At 57.8% G+C, this 16,772-nt stretch overlaps 1 protein-coding gene across 3 annotated transcripts in view; it reads left to right on the top strand.

The window, feature by feature from the left end:
• Nucleotides 1–16,772, top strand: part of TEX264 (testis expressed 264, ER-phagy receptor) — a 43,334-nt gene that overhangs the window by 25,713 nt on the left and 849 nt on the right. For all 3 annotated transcript variants that reach the window (XM_074602638.1, XM_074602640.1, XM_074602639.1), the window contains one exon: nt 9,099–9,270. In XM_074602638.1, the coding sequence (XP_074458739.1) occupies nt 9,099–9,270 (172 nt within the window). The remainder of the gene's footprint in view (nt 1–9,098; nt 9,271–16,772) is intronic.

Genomic DNA, 16,772 nt, shown 5'->3' with positions numbered 1-16,772 from the left:
TCCTGGCAGCCTCACCGAGGCAACAGAGCAGGGAAAGTGATTTAGCATCGCTCCAGTCATCCGTGATGGCAGAGATCATTGCATCAACCTCTTCAACTTTGTGATTAATGCTGAAAAAGCATCCTCTGAGGGCTGGAAGGAGAGCGTGGGTCCCCAGAGACCTGCACTCCGAAGCAGAGGCAGCCCTTTCCAGCTGTGGTCCTCCTGTCCTGCAGTCTCATCTGCCTCCTTTTGTGTGTGGCTGTTGATGTGCTCCCGTAGCAATGGAGTTCCTAGGGATGGGGAGGAGAAAATATGTGGATTTACGTGGATTTCTTGTCTTATAATGAAAATCCAGTGTTTGAGCTTTCCGAGTGGTTAAAACCAAAGTTCCCGTCAGAGGGCTTGTGTGTGGCAGTGATGGGAAAGGAGGAGAGGAAGGGATGCAGTTGGGGTTGGGTAGGAGGAAGAGCATGAGAATATATAGTGGAGCTCTGGGAAGCTGGTGAGAACCATCTCCCCAGCTGGCTTTGCTTACCTGTGGCAGGTACAGGAGCAAGGGAGAATGTGGGAACATGGAAAGCACTGAGTTTTTAGGAAAATTAATTTTTTTTTAATGACAAAGTTTGCTTTGCTTCTTAAACTGTCTGCTCCAGGACTAATTACTACCAAATAACTGTGACACCGGGGGGGACCCAAGCCCCATGAATTGTGTGTGTTTGCACCATCTGCTCCTTATTCTGCAGGTGACATTCCCGTAGTTGGGGGCAGTAAAGTATGTCCCTGGAAGTACACGGACTAGCGTACCTGAGCATGTCTGGGCTGGCAACCTTGTCCAGGGCTTGTCCTTCCCTCACGCCGGTGGCTCTGGCTGCCTGTGGCTACTTTTTGAAAGGTTTTGTCTCTCTGGGACTTGCTGCCCAGCTCAGCTCTGAAGATGGGGGATGCTCCTGGATGTGCTGCAGGATTTCTCTTGCAGCTCAAGTGTGTGCTGGAAGGGGAGGAGGTCCGGAGCACGTCTGCACCTGCAGCGAGGCAGGGCTGGAGCTTCCTCCCTTTTGCTGGAGGACGGGAAGGAATCTCAATCTCCATCCCAGGGAAGAGAAAAGTGTTCACAACATTCACAGCAGCTTCCAGCAGCGACCTGGGAGCCTGTGTCTGGTCTCCATCAACCCTCCCGGGGTGCTGGGACCTCCCGTAGCCACCAGCCCAGCCAGGCTCATTCCTTTGCCCCTTGGTTCTGCCTGACAGCTGCCGCTTTGCAGCTCCCGTGGCTCCTCTGGGGCAGGAGCAGCTGGGTGGTTCATCCCTGGGAAGCGCAGGCAGGCAGGCAAGGTGTAAATTGCATGGCAGGCTGCCTTTGCCAAGGTGAAAATGAAAAACTCTCTCTCCCAGCTATCGAGCCTGGCGTTTCGCGGCTCCCACGGTCCAAATGCATTCCCTCTCACCATGACGGAGGGAATCTCGGGGGCTGATTGTCACCTGCCTGTCCCAAAGCCACCACACTGCTGTGTCGGCAGGGCAGTGTCCTGGTTGCAGGCAGATTCCTGGTTCCCTGCTGCGGGCAGCGGGGGAAGGATGCTAGGATAGGGAGGGATGCTGATGGGCGCGATAGGTGCTAATTGCCAGGCGCTGTATTTTGCTGTCTGGAGGATTTGCTCTCCTTTGGCGAGACCATTTTCCGCTGCTGTAGTGCTGGTGGTGCCGCTCGTTTTTCCTGCTGGCTGACGGAAATGGCCTTTTCTTGATTGCAATAATATCACCTTCTGTTTCTGAAACACCTCACAGCCTGGAGGATTTGAAAGTAAAGTGCACGTGCGTGGGAGCAGTCTCACCACCTCTGAAATGTGAGTTTCTCCAGGCTGGGAAGCAGCAGCTGTTTCGCAGCCCTTGGCAGGCTGGTGTTGAGTGCTGTGCCGAGTGCTGGAGCTGGCTCTGAGCGCTGGCCGCACCGGGAGGCAGGGCCTGCCGGCTCCACCTGCACCCAGCTTGAGCCTGGACGCATTCCTGTGCAACCTGCTCTAGGTGACCCTGCTCTGGCAGGGGGTTGGACTGGATGATCTCCAGAGGTCCCTTCCAATCCTGTGAGCTGCAAGCTGAGATGTTGGGGGTTCCTTGATGCTTGAGGTATTACTGGTGTAAAGAACATCTGCCTGCCAATCCCTCCAGCAGCTTGTCCTCCCTTCTGCCCAAACCATCTCGTGGGCCAATGGTCCCTCCCCAGCCCCTGCCAGACTCCTGCCCCTCAGCAGGCAGCCCTTGGGCACCCAGGCTTCATCCTGATCTCCTATGGTCAGGCTGCGTCTTGGCCAGAGAAGCTGTGGTTCTCACAGAAGTGAGGACCAGAATCACAGAAGGGTTTGGGTTGGAAGAGACCTTCAAAGATCACCCAGTCCTGCCCTCCTGCCATGGGCAGGGACATCTTGCACTAGATGAGGTTGCTCAAAGCCCCATGCAGTTGGTTGAGCACCTCCAGGAATGAGGCATCCACAGCTTCTCTCGGCAACCTGGTCCAGTGTCTCACCACCCTCACCATAAAACATTTCTCCCTTATGTCTAATCTAAACCTGCTCTGTTTCTGATTAAAACCATCGCCCCTTGTCCTCTTGCTACGTACCCTGGTAAAAAGTCTCTCTCCATCTTTCTTACAAGCCCCCTTTATATATTGAAAGGTCCCCCCGGAGCCTTATCTTCTCCAAGCTGAACTACGCCGACTCTCTCAGCCTTTCTCCATAGCAGAGGTGTTCCAGCCCCTGAACCGTTTCTGTGGCCTCCTCTGGACCTGCTCTGCCATGTCCGCGGCTGTCTTGTGCTGGGGACCCCAGAACTGGAGGCAGCGCTCCTGGTGGGGTCTCACGGAGCAGAGCAGAGGGGGAGCACCCCCTCCCTCAGCCTGCTGGCCACGCTGCTTGTAGTGCAGCCCAGCAGACACTCGGCTTTCTGGGCTGCAAGTGCGCATTGAAACCAAGTTTGTAACCTGGGGAGGAAGGGGTGCCTTTATTTTTCTTGCTGTCGTCAACTCAGACTTGGGCCCAAAGCAGTGGTTAACCTCAAGCTGCTGTCTGGGCAAGGAGAAATGGAAACAGGGACATCCCCAGTCTGGGTCTGGGATGGCGGGGTGGCTCAGCAAGGAGTCTGTTCCCTGGCTGAACTGGGAGAGTGCCGAAGGCTGCTGGATGCTGTGCAAACTGCATTGCAAAGCATCTCTGCACTACCTAGCGCCCGTGGTCTAAGATAAGCTGGGATGACACACCAAGCGTGGAGCGTGTGAGGAAGCGAGGAGGATGTGGCACACAGCGCGCTCCCTCCGGTCCTAGCTGGTGGCTCAGTTTCAGCTCTAATTTTAGCAACTGATTTTAGGGCCCTTCAGCTCCACGTGGTTTTGTTGTTTCTTTAAAATCCCTGGGACTGAAGCATCCGACCCCTTCACCAGGAGGAGGAGAGGATGGATGCCTCCAGCTGGAAGCAAGACGTGGGGGAGTGGTGCTGCCTGGGCAGATGGGAGGGGGCTGGCGGGTCCCCTGGGGGTCCCCCTGCACTCTGCCGAGTGCCAGCTGACTTGCTGGCACTAACCAGAGCAGCCTAAGTGCTGGTGGCACGGGCGAGAGGAGGCTCGTGGCAGTGAGGGTGTGATGATGCTCTGGCTGGCTGGGGGGATGCTGGTGAGGCCCCCCAGTGAGCAGCAACCCCCAGCGATGGGCACAAGCCCCCCATATGTTCGCACCCACCGTCTGTTCCTCCTCCAGGTGCGATGGCGTAATAAATGGAGGGAGGGGAGTCCCTTTGCATCCCCCCCGCTCCCCCCCCCGGGCAGGAGCCAGACTCCCCGTCACTGGCGTTTAGTGAATCATACTTGAGGCTGCTGGTCCGATTCAGTAGCAGTGCAGACCTGGCTGTAACCTGGCGTCGGGCTGACCCCACTCTCCAGCTGCTTACGGAAAACCCCCTCGTGTGGCTGGCGTCGTTCTGGGGTCGCTGCAGGATGGGGATGGAGTCAGCCCTGTGCACACCGTAGCCTTCTGCTCAGCTGCGAAGGTGGTGGCACATCCCATCGCCGTAAGAGCAGAGGCGAGTGGCAGCACTGGGCACACTGTGCTGAAATGATGTTCTGACAGCCCCTGGTAAGCAGCTCACAGCTTCTTGAGTCTCCTGGTGAAGGCTTGGGCCACGTACTCATTGGCTACTCTGGGGAGTTGCTCTCTAGGCTGGGACCACGAGGAGAGAAGTCGATGCTCAGGCTGGATCCTGCCCCATCCCGTTCCCTGTTGCTGGCAGGCTCTGGCCTGTCCCAGCTTTTCGGCAGTGCCCAGCAGCGGATCCCTGAAGGGTGCATCCCTGGCCGGTGGCAGAGGGTGCAGCTCAGGGGCCTGCCTGGGGACCCTAAGGTAGAAGAGGGGGCTGTCTGCTGGGTGACTGCAGGAGCTGCTGGCATGGCTTAGCCATCACCCCAGAGCCGTGCCAGGAGGTCTTGGTGGTGCGTCACGTGGGCTGTGGGGCTGGAGGGCTTGTGGCCAGAAGCGGGGCAAGGACAGCAGCTGCTTCCCCACCGCCTTCCTAGTGACCCTAGAAGTGTTTTGGGGCAGACGGTGGGTTCAGCTGGAGCCTGAGCACCAGCATGCCCGGGCATGGCACAGATCCTGAGAGCATCTGCAAGGCTCATTTGTTGGTCTCCTAACAAGCTGAATTCTTCCAGCAGTGGGAGATGAAGCAGATCCTGTTGGTGGCATTTGAATTCCTGAGCCGATGAGCCTGACAGAGTGACAAAGCTGGTCCCCGCTGTGCCCCAGCTCACCTTCGCTTCCCGGCAGGTGCCGAGGGGCACAGCATGGTGCGAGCACCCTGCCACCTCCTTCCGTTTTGGCACGATTCTGCTGGGATTTTAATGACTGCAGATCATGTCTCAGCTACCTCATCACATGTCTCACAGCCCTGGGACTGCTCTCCTGCCTGCCCGTGGAAGCCGGGGCATCCTCCCTCCGGGATACCGTGCCCAAGCCATTCCGTGGGCAGACAATGGGGTCTATTCCTTAATGGACGAGTGGGGAGAGGAAAATTTGTGCTGCCAAGGAGGTGCCACCTCCTGCTGCTGGGGTAGGTCTCCTGAAATGCTGGTTTGGTGTATAATCCTTGTCCTTCCTGATGCAGGAGGCTGGGGGATGCTCTGTTCCTAGAGGGATGAGGCCAACCTGGAGAAAGTCCAAGAGGGAATCAGGGGTGGTGGGTGATTTGGAAACAACCCAGGGGTAAAGATTGTGTTGTTTCCAATTGGGAAACAATTGGACAGGGTGTTATTTCACCTGGGAAAGAGGAGTGCAAGAGTCTTTCTCTAGATAAATCCTTGTTCCCAAGAGAGGGTGAGCAGCACCCCACCATGGCCCTCAGATGGGCCAAGAAGGAGTTGGCTCCATGGGAAGCAGCGGGTCTGACATAGCAGGAGTATGCCGGAGCTGCTGTGCGTGTCAGGACTGAACTGGTGGGCTCTGGATGCACTGGCCTTTGCTGTGTATGCGTAGCTTGACTGTATGGATTACACACAATAAATCCTGTGCTTTGGGTCCTGCATAGAAATAAGCCTTGTGCGCTGTGCTGCCGCCTCCATCTTCGCTGGCCATAGGAAGGGCGAGCTGCCGGTGGAGGCTGGGAAGGGAGGTGGCACAGCATGACCTTGTGAAGGGACGAGCCCCCTTCCCTGCCCTACTTACCGGGTCCTGCTGTCCTAGCCAGAAGCATGGCGCCGACACCATCGGCATCCCACTGTTGGCCTCTCGCTGAGCTCCTCCACCCGTGTGAGACTGCATTTGATTTGACTCGAGGGCTCTGCCTTGCAAACTCCACGTCCACCTTGCTGCTCCATCTGTTGGCCTAGCTGCACAGTTAGCAAGGGGCTTCCTCCTCAGCTGCACGCTGCGTTATTGCCTGTTGAGCCTCTCTCTTGTTTTGCCATGTTGTTGAGCCTTCGCTAATTCGCTCTCTGCTTACGCCTTCGTCTTTAGACTCTGCTCTCCAGTCTCTCTGGGTTGTTTCTTTCCCTGGCGGCAGCCTTGCAGCCTTCCTCTCCACTGGGATAATCCTAAAAGCGCGCTGTCCTGTGCTGCCTCCCACCTCTTGGTTGCACTTTGCTGGACCTCTGTCTCTGCCTGCCTCCTGAGCTCCTTTGGGATGATCACAGGGGCGATCTCCCTTGCATCCCCTTTGGATGATCCCCTTATCCATTTCTTTGGATAATCCCATTATGCATTTCTGTTCTCTTTGCTTCCCACCTCATTGCCTCTGCCCTTTCAAGTCTTTATGCAGCCTCACCGCTTTGGTCCCAGCCTGGACAGGACAGTGTTCCCAACTGCCACCTCCCTGCTGCTTCGTGGGGACGTTGTCCTCTCCTGAGCCTGGCTGCTGGTGCTGAGCTCTGCAGCAGCGCTGCCAGGAGCTGGGTTGCTCCGGGAAGAAGCGCAGAAGCAGAGGCCAGCTCGCTAGCCTGGCTCCCAGCTTCATTTGTACAGGCATGACTTGGGGCCACCAGGCTCTGGTATCCCTCCATTTCCTTTTGAGGAAAACCCTGGATGAATTGGGAAGGAGGCAAGTATTAAGCATCGTTGTAGCTGTCCGTAACAAAGCAGGCGTTGGTATTGACAGTGAGCGTCCAGCCACTTCAGCGTCATCGCACCAACCTGGTCCACGGCCATGGGCTTTGGCTGCAGGGCACCTGGGCTCTTCTGGCTTCAGGGGACATCCTGGCAGGGAGGAGCATCCTCCTCTCTCTTATAGGATAATCCTTGAGTGCAAAGCAGCATTTGTCTCAAGAGCCAGTCCGGGACCCTGCTCTTCATACAGGTGTGCATTTTTATTCCTTAAAAAGCCACAATTCCCACATGTTGTGTGCGTGGAGGAGGCATTGTTTGTGCTTTGGGGGAGTCACTACTATAGCTGTGTAATTGGAAGGGGAGTTGTAGCAGCCTAGATAAATTGTAGGGAGAGGGTATGTCCCTGATCCACACTTTAGGAATCCCAGGGTGGGCTTTGGGAAGTCAGCTTGGGATGTCTTGGAGGCTGGACTGGAGCCCTGAGGTTTTAGACTGTTTAGAGGCCTCACATGAATTTAGTGAAGGTCTTTTTGCTTAAGGATCCTTTTGAGTTGTCCCCGCCTGCATTTAGTGGTGGAGGGACAGCTCCAAAATGGATGCATCCAAAAAACCTGTGAATCTTGGAGATACCCGTCTCTGGTATGTGTTGCAGTAACCTAAAATAACGAATGGAGCTGAAGATTGGCTGATGGGCTGGTGGTTGGTAGAGCAAGGGGCAGAGCGGCGGGGAGGACTCTTGTCTGCGTTGTCGCTGAAAAAGCAGGAGTGATATGAGCCGCCTCTGCTGTGCTGCTAAAAACAGCCTGTCTTGTTTTTATTTAATACAGTTTTGATCTGCGAGTGTTAGTGTTTCACCTGCCTGTGAGTGGGAACTCCGGGCTCCATGCACCTTGGAAGCCTGCCTGCATCCCTGCGCGTCCCTGCGGCACGGGGCTTGTGAATGTGGTTCCTCCTTGGTAGGAGGAGGGACTCTGCTGAAATCCAGGCTTGAAGGCATTGGGATGGGACGGGTGAAGCTTCTGCTGGGGTTTGTGTTTCTGCTGCTGTGGTGCCACTGGGTAAACTGGGGGTCTGCAGAGCCAGCTCCTGCGGTCTTTCTTGGGAAAATAGACCCCAAAATGCCTCATCTGGGGTTTTCTCCCTGTCTTCCTTGTGCAGCATCCGGCCAGCATGGAGGTGGCTCTGCAGGTGGCCTTGCTGACAGTGCCGGGGAGAGGGTCAGCGTTGGCTCCTGTCTGCTGTGGATTCTGCCCGGTGCTGGAATTTGGCTGGGCAATAAATGATTCGAAATCAGCTTGGTCCATCCCCAGGGGTGAAGAGGGTCAGGAATGAACAGGGTTTTGTAAGGTCATGATTGATGCGTCCATAGGGCTCGTCCTTGGAGAGGGGCCAGCCCTGGCTTCAGAGAGCCCTGGGTGGGTGGGGATGCTGCCGGAGGATGTCTGGGCAAGCCGTGCCAGGGGGGACGTGGCAGGAAGGAGGATGAGGATAGTTGAGGCAGGGAGGAAGAATAGGATCATTGGGTCAGGGAGGAAGAGAAGGATAGTCAGGACAAGGAGGAAGAGGTGGATAGTCAGGGCAGGGAGAAAGAGGAGGATAATCAAGGTGCTTGCGGGGTTAAATAAAAGCTGTCAGTGATTTGAAAAGGGGAAAGAAAGAAAAGAAAGAAAAGAAAGAAAAGAAAGAAAGAAAGAAAGAAAGAAAGAAAGAAAGAAAGAAAGAACAAACGAACACTGAAGAGGCACTCTCCCTTCTCACCCGGCTTTTAATCAGCCGCCCCCTCTTGCCAGCGAGCAGCTGGCGGGCGGGCGGGCGAGGAGGGGGTGGCAAAGGGGTCCAGCTGCTCCTCGGCCCGGCCCCGGCCCCCCGAGAATCCCTGCAGCCCCATCTCGGCATGGGCCGGGGCACAGCCTGGGGGGACATGGCCCCCATCATGGGTCCCTGGTGGTCTGGAGTGGGGCTGAGGTCTTGGAGCGTGCTGCCGGGGGGAGATGGGGCGAGGAAGAGCAGGAGGGGGAGTTGTCTGAAATGCCAGGGATTCATCTCCCACTTCCCCTGCCCTCGCTGTTCTGAAAGGAGCTGCTTGAGCAGCTCTGGATTATATTAATTAGCGGAGAAGTGCTACGCCTGCTCATGGGGCTGTGCTGCCAGGAGGAACTGGAGACTTGGCAGGTCCATGTGAAGCAGCTGCCGGGCTCCCCAAAACCCCTCGCTCCATCCCAAAATGAGCACACCAAACCCGAGGCTGAGCTGGGGGAGCTGAGTCTCCCCAGGGCTTTGGCATCTCCTCCTTGAGCCTGGCCGGCTGCTCACCCCCGGGGCCGAACCTGCTGGCCCCCTGGCACGTGGGGGGCTGTGGTGATGGGGAAAGCATCACTGCAGTTTCGGGAGGGGACCCACAGCTCCTCGCTGGGCCCCATGTCTGTGGGCAAAGCGAGTCAGTCTGCGACGCTGCCAAGCTGGCAGGCCCACGTGGTGGGGGGCTGCTGGGGTAGGGGGCGAGGGTACATCTCTCACTGGTGGTCACTTGCTGTCTTTCAGGAGAGGAAGCTGTGCGCCCACCCCCGGATCGAGATCTATAAGGAAGACCGCATCTACTTCGTGTGTCCCCTCGCTCGCCAAGGGGACTTCTACGTGCCTGAAATGAAAGAACTGGAGAGGAAGAGCAGGGCTGCTGCAGTCGAGGCTGAGGATGCCCAGACAGACATCACAGGTATCCCTGGCTTGTGCATGGGCTCTGTCTTCCATCGGCATCAGCCCTCCCAAAGGTGGGGGTCCCAGTGTTCCCGGTGCTGCCCCCTGAGCAGGCAGAGAGGGGCTGACCTGCGCCCACCAGGCGCCCAACCACTGAGTCTCAGCACACCTTGTCCCCTCACCCCAGGCTGAGGTAGGATCTCGTCCCTGAGGTGTCACACTGTGCCTCAGGGAGTACCCAGTCACCCCTGCCGCGTCGGGGCAAGGGCCAAGCTGCCGCCGAGCCACCAGCCCACTGTTGTCAGAGCAGAGCTGTATCTCGCAGCTTTTGGTTGCAGCTGGGCTTGTTTTTCTCCTTGTCATATACATCTTCCTTGATCTCATCTTCATCTGTTACATATTGGGATTGTGGAGAGCTTAAATACCAGGTTGCTGTAGCTGGTGGTGGAGTTACCCGATAGCATCTGCTCAGCGAGATCTGTTGGAGCCTGGATGTATTCATACAGGAAGGGACCACAATGGCCGTAGGCGCAGAACAGCAGTGCTATAGTAACCCAAAATGCTAGTTGCTATTGCCGGCCCATGTGCTCACATGTCTGCAAGATGCGGGAGCCGGCTAGCCGAGCATCCCTGGGCGCTGGACGGCATGGCTGAGCCGGCTGCTGGCGGGGGCAACCACCTCCTCCCGCCCTGCAGGTCGCCCGTGCTTATGTAACAGGCATGAAAAAACCATGACGGCTCTCCTCGACTCCTGGGGAGTTTGGTCGTTTGTTTTAACACATCTTCAGGTTTGGATTGCTTTAATTCTTAATCGCGTGCGGCGTAAAAGCAAGCCTGGGAATTGCTTTCTGGGAGCTCTGTCCATTTAGCGCTGTAATGAAGAGTAAATGGAGCAGTTTTCCAGCGCTTCGAGGTCCCGTGCTCACTCGGTTCTTTGCATTTTTGTCTGCCTTGTGTCGAGGCGGCTGCTTTGGGCACCGGCCTGGGTTGGCCAAAGGCACCCCCGCGCAGCCCACTCACTCCAGCAGCTTCCCATGGTTGTCCCTTAGTTTTGGAGAGGGATGACAGAACCTGTGTGAGCAAAAGCTGCTTCAGGTCGGTGGCTTCAGCAGCTGTGTGTCCTCCTTTCTGCACCACTCAGAAGGTGCAGGCCCCGCAGCACAGCCAGGGGATGCTCGGTGCAGCTGCTGCCCTGCGCCCCAGCTGTCTCCGTGCTTTCCCTGGGATGCCGCTGCCAGTGCTCCACTGTGGGGGGTGCCGTGCCCTGCGGGAAGAAACATTGGGAAGGTTTTTCCAATTCTAGACAGCAAGTGATGTTGGACTTTTTCATGTGAGAGACCCCTGCCCCAGACCAGGCTCCCCGGCAGCAGCTCTGGGCAGCTCCTCTGCCACCCCTCCCCTTCCAGTCGCATAGATGGGCTTTTGTAGGTGCAATCTGATGTGGTGCCATCTGCTGAGTCTGCACAAAGACAGCTTAAAATAATAATAGCTGTGAGAGGTTGGCCTTGACTAAAGAGTTGAGCTTGGATGTCACCACTGCAGTCACCATTGCTGCTGGGCACGGCAGAAGAACTAGGTCTGGTGGGGCATCACATCCTTGCTCCAGTCATCAGAGAGGGCCAAGGACGTGGCAAGCCTTCGGGCTGCTTGTGCTGCTCCTGCCTGAGGATCTCAGAGGTCCCCATGATCTGCGGCATCCCCGTAATGTCACAGTGCCCTGGGCCAGCACAACTGCTGTCATCTGGGGAGGGTGGCACCCTGTGGGGAGGTCCTGGGCTCGTGCAAAGGGAGATGGTGCCTGGTGAGCATCCTTGTCCCACTGCCACCGGCCTGCTGATGCTGGGGACTTGGTCTGCAGCTGGTGGTACTGCCCCAGCTGCAGTGCTTGAGTGGCCTTCGGGCTGACCCTGCTTCAGCTGCAAGGTCAAAGTCGGGAGCCAAGGTGGGAGGTGGCCACTGGCCTCCTCAGGCTCCACATCTCGCTGCCAAAGTCCCGCGTGGGTTTTCTGAGCCTCGGTGCGAGAGGAGATCCTGCTAGAGGGGGCAGCCAGCAGATCTCCTCTCTGCCCAGCCGCTCAATGGAGATGCCTTGAAGATGTCACCTTGAAGATGACACCTTGAAGACAATGCCTTGATGGTGATGCCTTATGGATTGAGAGTGGTCCTCCCTTCCCAAGTATTTTCTCTGCTGGGATCTGTGCAGCCACCTCTGAGTTGGAGGAAGAGAAAGCCACAATCTCTTTTCCCATCCTGTTTTACTCCCTTCTTCCTTGAGGAAACGCCCAAGGGAGATGCCTCAACAGGCATGACGGCCATAAGATCTTCATGACCCTGCTGATCCTGGAGTGTCTGTGACAGCTTTCCAGCTTGCTTCTGCCGGCTGGACAGAGGGTGCAGCAACATCCCTGTTTGCTTTTCAGTACGGTCCCGCCTCAACCACGATTGCGTGGATTTGGGTTATTTCTTGATCCACCCCAGCTCTGCCAGTGTTTCAAGTGGTCCTGCCCCAATGGAGGCTCGGGCCGTGCTGGGATGCTCCTGGGAGGGTGGGAGAGGGTGGTGGTCCCTGCTGGTGGCACTCGGCTCCTCTGGCCGTGCCTGAGCTGCGCAAATCCCGATGCAGGGCTCTGATACCCTGCTGCCTCACAGGGCGAGCGGGGGAACTGGGGGGGTGCTGAGTCCCTTTTCCTCTCCCTGCAGCAGCTGAGGATGCTCTACGTGCAGCAGCTTTGGGCTCTCACTCCTGATGTGGCAGCAGATGAAGCCATCTCTTCCCCTCCCCCCTCCCAAAACACCGAAATAACAGCAATGAGCATGCGATTTCAGAGCGAGCATCGTATTTAGTAACGCTCTGTGTGGACGCGGCACCTTTCGGTCATGGCTCACAAAACTACCCGCCAGCAGCTGTATTACACTTCCCTTGAATTAAAGACTTCAGGAGTTCCTGGCGTAAGGCGCTGCCGTTCCTCCTCGCCTGTCAGTGTGGCTGGTGCCAGGCAGAACCGAGTGACTTGGATTTGCAAGAACAGCTTGGATTTGTTTTCCTGAGCCTCCTGACCTTGGAGTACAGCTCTCCATTCAGGCTGTCATCTGCTGTCCTCCTTGCTCCTGGGCTCTCCCTGCAAGGCAGCGCTGGGTGCTGCGGCTCCGAGTGAAGCCAGTGGCCATAAAGGCTGCAGGACGTGGTCCAGGGTCTCTGCTTTCGGTGCTGGCAGCTCCGCCGAGGACGAACACACTTGGCACACATAGAAGGGGCCAGGGGCTGCAGCTGCCTCTGCACCAACTCTGTCCCTTCTTCACCGTCGTCAGGGTTATCGGAAAGACAGGAAGCATTTTTGGAAGGCGGCTGACGGGTCTCCAGGGGGCCAATGTCAATCACGATTAGTTGTTTTGTACTTAATTATTTTCCGGGGCTTTGGCATCAGTGCAGCGCTCAGTGGGCCCTCGCTGCCGGCTCACTCTGGGCAGCGTGCTCTCCAGTGTGACCCCGCTGCGGCGTGCAGAAGGTGAAAGCAAACAAAAGCAGCCTCGCGCGACACGGGCTTGCTGGCATGAACACAGATGGTTTCTAAGCACATGGCTCTGCCCGGAGTCTCAGGTACTGGTTTTCCTGGAGCTGAGCCTGTCCAGCAATGTCTGGGTGCCACCAATGGCATCACCCGCTGAGCCCCAGTGCCGCGGGGGACACCTTCCCTGGTGTGCTCTGCCTCATCCCCACTTCCTTCCCTCCTCCGAAGAGCCCTGCCCGTTCTGCCTGCCTGTTCCTCCCGAGAAGGGTCTCAGCAGGCAGCTCCTGCCATGCCTTCCTGCCGGTCTGCCTGCCCCAGCCCCTCTCCTGATGGCTGTGTGCGAGCTCCGGCAAGCGTGGAGGAGCTGTGCCCCTCCTGGCAGCGCATTGATCTATTATTTAGTGACAGAGGCGATGAATATTTGATCGAACAAGGGGAAGGAGAGGGCCCGGTTGTACTAAGAGGGGGGCGATGCTTGGGCATCAGTGTCCCGCTGGGGCAATGTGGGAGGAGAGACGGTCCTCCTTCCTGGGGGGATTTGGGGATGCCAGTACCTGGGGTGGCACAGGGCTGAGCTGCCCGGGGGGGACGGCTCCCCGCCGGGCTCGTTAGCAGCGTGGGGCTAGTGGTTCCCATTGCAGCCATCTCTGGCTGGTATCTCAGTGTTGGCTGCTTGGCTTCCCTTCTTAGGTGGCCTTTGAGGGGCTCCTCAACACCCCAGTGTGACTTCACCCTGGGCTGTGCCTTTTTTCCCAAATTAAAACTTCCTGGGTTCCATGTTCCTGCTGAGTGAAGGTGTAGCAGGATGGCTACGCTGTCCTTGAGGGAGCAGAATGCAGGCGGGGGGGTTCCACAGCACAGCTGGCACCTCAACGCATGACAGAGGGAAAAGCCATGCTGGATCCAGCTGCTGGGCTGGATCCTGGTGCAGGGACCAGCCTTGGGAAGTGGGATGCAGGGGATGGGCAGCAGCTCATTCGGGGACCAAGCAAGGTGCCTGGGGCAAGATGGAGAAGTGGACATGAGGGCTGCTGGAAACCTCCATGCTCGTGATGTGAGAGCTGAACTCCTCCTGGCCCACAAGGCACCTTCCAACGAGGCTTTGGTGGCCCTCTTGGAGCCCTGCCGCGCTCCCCGCCTGGCCTCTCTGGGCTCTGCTGGGACAGATGGGGGGTTCCTGCCATGTCCCCCCGCCAGAGCTGACCCCACGCCATCCCTAGCAGCAGCAGCTCCGTCTCTCAGTCCTGCCCGCCCTGGCCATCCGTCCCCAGCCAGGCTGGGTGGCCGTGCCAGAGCCAGCCTTGTCCTGCGCAGAGCAGAGCGAGGATGCTGAAATGGGCAAATTTGCCAGCTGAGGCTGCTCAAACATGATCAGAAGTGACAGAGCAGTGAAAAAGTGCCTGGCTGAAAGGAAACAGGACTCGATTTATTGTCACCCTTGGAGCGAGGGAGAGGGAGGCGGCTGCTGGGGGTGAGGACAGTGGTGATTTCCCGTGGTGGCAGCTTCATCCGCATCTTCCCCTTCCTGAGCCTCTGCTCCACTCCTCGAGAGCTCCTTTGCTTTGTGGCATGGAGTGATGTGGTGGCTTCCCAGCCAAAACGGCTCCTGAGGCGATGCGGAGGCGTGCTGTGCAGGCAGGGCACGGCGTGGGGGGTCGGGGTCACTCTTGTCCTTGGTTTCAGAGGGACGTGAGATGACCACGAATTATGTGAGCTGTCATGAAGCCATGGCGGGAACGTGTCCGTATCACCTCAGGCCACCAATTTGGCCAAATTGGATTTTTTTTTTTTTTTCAGATCTCCGCTAGAGATCTTGCAAACCCTTAATTGGCTTCAAGGCTCAGGGTCGGCGTGCTCCCCTCCGTCCCCTGCAGCTCTCCATCTTCCCGGAGGCTACCTGCTGACCCACTGCCCTGCCACAGTCCTGCCAGGTGGGATGGCATCTCCTGGCTTTCTGCTGCCCGCTTGGTCACTGCTGCCCCTTCATTGAGCGCCTCACCAGCAGCATGCAGAACATCCTTTTTAACTTAGAGTAAATGTAGTTTCCATGTCGAGGCGCTCTGTGATGCTGCAGCAAAGGCAGTGCGTGTCAGCAGGCGACGGTTCTTTTCTCTTTTTCATGGGGGTGATCACCAGGCCCTGCTTGGGTGGGCAACCGAGAGCTCAGCTTGGGCCAGATGCCAAAGGAGTTGAATGCCATGGACAAGGCAAGAGGCTGGAGGCTCAGGCTCCTCTCTGGGCACCCGCCAGGCGGGATGAAGCCAATACGCCATCCAGGTGGGATGAAGACAATACGCCATCCAGGCGGGATGAAGCTGCATCTGTGAGTCTTTCCCGGCCGCTCCCCATCCTGCTACCGCAGCTCGGTCCTCTCTGAACAGCCCTTGCTCAGCCGGCAGGACTGTGGGATGATGCTGCTCAGAAGACAGAGGACTGCCATTTACAAGCAGTTCTGCTGGCAACTGCCCAGGCCAGGAAGAAAAATAGCAAGAAAAAGGGATTTAAGGGTGTTTGGAAGGAAAATTCCCTCCCTGGCGTGTCTCCTCCAGGAGACTGGTGGCTGCTGCGCAGCTGGAGGAAGGTGATCAGCCCAGCTCTGGGCACCCTGGCTGCGGGGGCCTGGGGAGGCTGGAGATGCCTGCGGGAGCCCTATGCTGGTGGCTGGGGATGGAGCCATGCCGGCAGGAGCCAGTATGGAGGAGAGGGCTCTCCTGTTCCACCTGTGAGCCCCTCCGTGGCTGTCACCACCCTCTTTGCAACTTCCCAGCCCCGCTGGTGGCAAGCCGTGGTCCTCCGCTGGAGCTGCTGCCGAGCGGGGTTCTCCTCCTGGTTTCCCTCCTGATGTGGGACATGATCCTCGACAAGGGCATGGATGGAGCCCCCGGGGGAGTGGGGGTGCCGGGACGTGGCTGAGCTCGGCACATACTTCCCATCGGCGCGAGGCAGGCGGGGAGAAGGTGGAGTGGGGAGGGCCGTGATGGAGGAGCCTGCCCAGAGTTTGCTGCCGCTGTCGTAATTAACAGCGTGGATCTGTGATGGTGTAATCAGTGACGTGGATCTGTGATGTCATAATTAACCATGTGGATCTGTGATGTCATAATTAACAATGATTAATGTTTTATAGGAGTGTTTTGTCTCCCGGCTGGTTGCTCTGGCAACAGCACCGAGCTGCTGGTCTCAATCTGACACGCTCCTCTCGTTGTCGACTCCTTAATTGTGTTGTCAACCGAGCTAACGAGGCAGGGATCTGGGGAGGGGGCGGTGGGCCCAGGGGTCTGCCCGGGCAGGCAGGGGCAGCCCCCGGGGGGGCTGTGCCATGAGAGGGGCTGTGGGCTGGCAGGCAGGTGACGTGGAGAAGGGCCGAGTGAGCTGGGAAGGCTCCCCCCATCCTCTGGCACCCTGAGTCCCATCTGCCGTTGCCCTGCATGCCTTCGCACTGACGCCGGAGCTGATGCCGGGAGCGGGTTGTAGGGGGTGATGAAGGCAGCGTTAGGATGCCCTGGCATCAGGCTGGACGTACAACCGCCTCTGACGGCAGCACATCTGAGGACCTGCAGCGTGCCACCATCCCCTTGGGCGCTCAAGCAATGCTGCAGCTCCCTGTCACCCTCGCAGCACAGCGTCCAGCTCCTCTCCTCGTTCCTGGTGCCATGCCAGGGGCAGGTTGTCCACCAGCTCCCAGGCCGGGCATTCTCCTCAGGGAAGGGCTTGCCAGGTCCTTGGTGTGTGCAGGGAGAGCAGCAGTGGGGCCAGGGCACGGCTGGGAAGCCAGGGGTTGTTTGGGCTAGTTGGGGGGTGCCCTGATTTCAGGGAGCTGCTTGAGTCCAGCTCCTGCTTGTCTTGGCCCAGTCGCTTCTCAAAGGCACAGGAGGTGACAAGAGGTAGGGGCTCGTCTCCTCCGTGGCCTGATGCCTCTGAGGTTTCTGGTGGCTTCAAAGGCTGTGGCACCCCATCTCCATCCCCACCACCTCCTTCCCGCAGCACTCACTCCCTCCCCTTCTCTCTCCATCCC

This window comes from Larus michahellis, chromosome 10, assembly GCF_964199755.1.
Source record: "Larus michahellis chromosome 10, bLarMic1.1, whole genome shotgun sequence".
Lineage (NCBI taxonomy): Eukaryota > Metazoa > Chordata > Aves > Charadriiformes > Laridae > Larus > Larus michahellis.
Note: the sequence above shows the minus strand (reverse complement) of the source record. Positions and strands in the feature narration are given on the sequence as shown.